Below are 3116 nucleotides of genomic sequence, written 5' to 3' on the forward strand. Positions count from 1 at the left end.
CGCCGAGGAGGAAGCCGAGGAAGAAGACGTAGGCGTGCGTCCACGGTTTGTAGACAAAACGCAGGTACGCTTTTGGCATGGCGTTCTCGTCAAAAAAGTCACTGCAAAAAAAATTTTGTTACAGACTTTAAAAACTCAAGTTTCTAAAAAATTAAATCTCACTTGTTGGAGGTAATCACCGAGCCGGGCGGCAGCTTTTGCAGGTAGATAGTCAGACTGCTCACCGCCAAACTGGCCCCAATGAGGACCTTCACCAGAAGCAGTCCCCGTCGACGATTTTTCAGCCAAAGAATAACTGGGAAGAGGGAGATCCAGTGGAGTTGCATGTCTGCCGCCAGGTACCAGGTGTGCAGGCCACACTGTATAGTAGACAAAAAAAAGGTCAGAACTTAACCATTCAAAGCCTCAAACTTCTTGAAACTCACAATCCGCCCAACATCAACCAAGTTCTGGAGGTAGGCAATGTTGACCCACCAGTTGTCGTAGCACTGCTCTGTCACGGCAATATACCTCTTCCAAAGTGGGCCATCAAAGAGGGCCGGCAGGAGAATGGTGAAAAGCATCCATATGGCCAGCTGCGGCGTCAGGCGAAGGTATCTCAGGGTGATGAACATCACCGAGCTGAAGCGCTCATAGCGCCCCCCGGTGTACTTCAGCGTCACGTAGGCGGTGAGCAGCCCACTGAGGAAGAAGAAGGTGTCCACGGTGAGGATGCCCCGGTACAGCGGCTGGGGCGTCATCTCGGTGAGCCGCTGGCGGACGATGAACGTCTGCCGGAAGGAGTTGAGGGTGTTCCAGTTGATGGAGTGGCCCATGACGATCCAGACGAGGGTGAGGACGCGCATGCCGTGGATGCAGGCGAGGTCGTCCTCTGTGGAGGGCGCGTCAATTAGCTTGCGGACGTTTCGCAGCGGCGAGAACCAGATGAGGAAGTTGGCGTGCTGGTGACCGCCTAGGTTTGTACAATTGTACAGTTGTAGTGTTGATAAATGAAGTAAAATGGTTAAAAAGTTTTAAAAGTTTAGTGCACTTACGTCGTCGGCTGAAGAAGAAGCGGTCGTAGAGGCCGGCCAACAGGGCGAGTGTGATTGAGGAGAGAAAGAAGNGGAAGTAGTAGTTTTGATAGGTAAATTGAAATGATAAAAAGTTTTAAAAGTTTAGTGCACTTACGTCGTCGGCTGAAGAAGAAGCGGTCGTAGAGGCCGGCCAACAGGGCGAGTGTGATTGAGGAGAGAAAGAAGGCACTAGAAATGATTTTCACAAACAAATAAAATTACGATTTTTTTCGTAACAAAAACTAAACACTTGACTTACACGGCCATCATCTGCACTGAATCGAGTTTCCAGCCATTTTTTCCGTCCGAATTTTGCCGCTGCTCACAGGTCACCCTTCCCAGCTCAAAACCGTGTCTTTTGACCACTAATGAAAAAGTTATTTGAAGAAAAAATTTTAAATCGTTGTACAGTAGGTGCTTAGATCTACTCACCTTTGCCCATCACCGCAGTAACATCTTTCTGAGAACAATTTGCCGGCCAGCAGACGCCAATCTGAATGTCTTCATAGTAGAAGACGGAGGAGATCTGCTCCAGATGGCGGTACACTGATCCATTAGCCAGGTACACCGCCATCTGCTCTGCTGTTCGTGCCGTTGAAGCATTTCCTAAAGTGGCTCTAAACTTTTCAACTTCCAATCGATCGGGCAGCAGCCCATTGGTCGGGTGAAAGTAGTTGTGCTGATGGGGCATCGGTCGAGGCATTGGCAGGGCAACATCTACCAGGCAGTATGATAGATTGATACCTTCCACCTTATACACTTCGCCCTCTTGATCATCTCTTCCTGCTAGACACTGATCGTAGTCGCCAAAGTCGACCAGCGTGCCCACCAGCGTTCCACTGGGCGGAAACTTGGCCCAGCTGTTGTACAGTTTTGCCGCCCACAGCTGGCGGGCGTGTAGGGCGGCCAGGCTGAGGGCCACCGCCTCTCGGCAGCCTTCACTAAGGTGGCCATTGAGAAGGACATCGTCGCCGGTGAAGTTGACGTAAACGGGGAGGAAGCTGGCAGAAAAAGTATCAGATTGAACGTTCACTAGAGAAGTCCATAGGAAGGGGGTGGTGAGGTTATCACAGAGGAGTTGTCTGGGATTTTTTAAAAGAAGTAGCAAGAAGAAAGGAAAGGAGAAGGTTTGTGAAACTAAAGAAATGAGCTGTGTCATTTTTAACAAAAGTGCAAAATGGTGTTAATTGATATTCATTTTCTTGAAAACTAATAAGGACGAAAACTTTGGCGATAAGAAAAAATAATTTTACCCCAGAGACTAAACCTCGCGCGCGGTCAAAGGCGCTCGCCTTTTATACCTGCCGATTTCATCATCATCATCATCATCATCATCATCATCAGCAGCAGCAGCAGCCTCATCATCATCATCATCATCATCATCATCATCATCATCATCATNTCTCTCTCTCTCACTTAATCTGACAACAGCAACGACAAAAAGAAATAGAAGTCGACTGCGCTCTTGCAGCAAGAAACTTTTTTTTGATTTATATTTTTGAAAGCGGATGACAGCAGACGATGAAGACGAAGAGCAGTGAAGAGCAGTGTGCAGCAAAACAAAAAAGTTTACACTCAAGTGCCACCACCACCGTTGCTGCCTTTGGTTTGGTTTGTGTGATTGATGGGCTAGCCAACAACTGTGAAGAGAAGACGAAGACGAACACTGCGCTGGCGTAGACAGGCAAATTACCGTCTCCTCTTCTTCTTCTCCTTCTTTTGCTTCTTCTTCTTCTTCTTCTTCACCGCCGAAGATTACGGTCTGTGTAGTAGTGACCGGCAAAAAGAAATAACCGACATCAGAAGAGCAGGAGGAGCACTAGAAGAACAAGAAGTCAGCAGCTGCTGTTGTTACTGCTTGGGCTATTGTTTGCCGGCTACGTGTTTTTAGAGTGGAAGACGGCACAAATGGAAAGCGCCGCTCCGCTGCCTAGTCACGCTGTCTATAAGCTCCGGGAACGTAAAAAACAACTGCCGATCAGAACAACCAGAACAACTCACACTCTTGAAAACATGTAAAATAGGTAANATCCATAAGCTCCGGGAACGTAAAAAACAACT

At 48.0% G+C, this 3116-nt stretch overlaps 1 protein-coding gene across 1 annotated transcript; it reads right to left on the reverse strand.

The window, feature by feature from the left end:
- Positions 1 to 389: 389 nt before the first annotated feature.
- On the reverse strand, positions 390 to 2056 carry LOC108354279 (uncharacterized; the record flags this gene model as incomplete). Its single annotated transcript, XM_017605473.1, has 2 exons — positions 390 to 952; positions 1488 to 2056. Coding segments are annotated over 2 exons (1132 nt in total), but the record flags the coding sequence as incomplete, so codon positions are not given.
- Positions 2057 to 3116: the final 1060 nt, after the last annotated feature.

Source organism: Rhagoletis zephyria, unplaced genomic scaffold (genome assembly GCF_001687245.7).
Source record: "Rhagoletis zephyria isolate East Lansing unplaced genomic scaffold, Rhagoletis_zephyria_1.1 Rzeph_scaffold_34651, whole genome shotgun sequence".
Lineage (NCBI taxonomy): Eukaryota > Metazoa > Arthropoda > Insecta > Diptera > Tephritidae > Rhagoletis > Rhagoletis zephyria.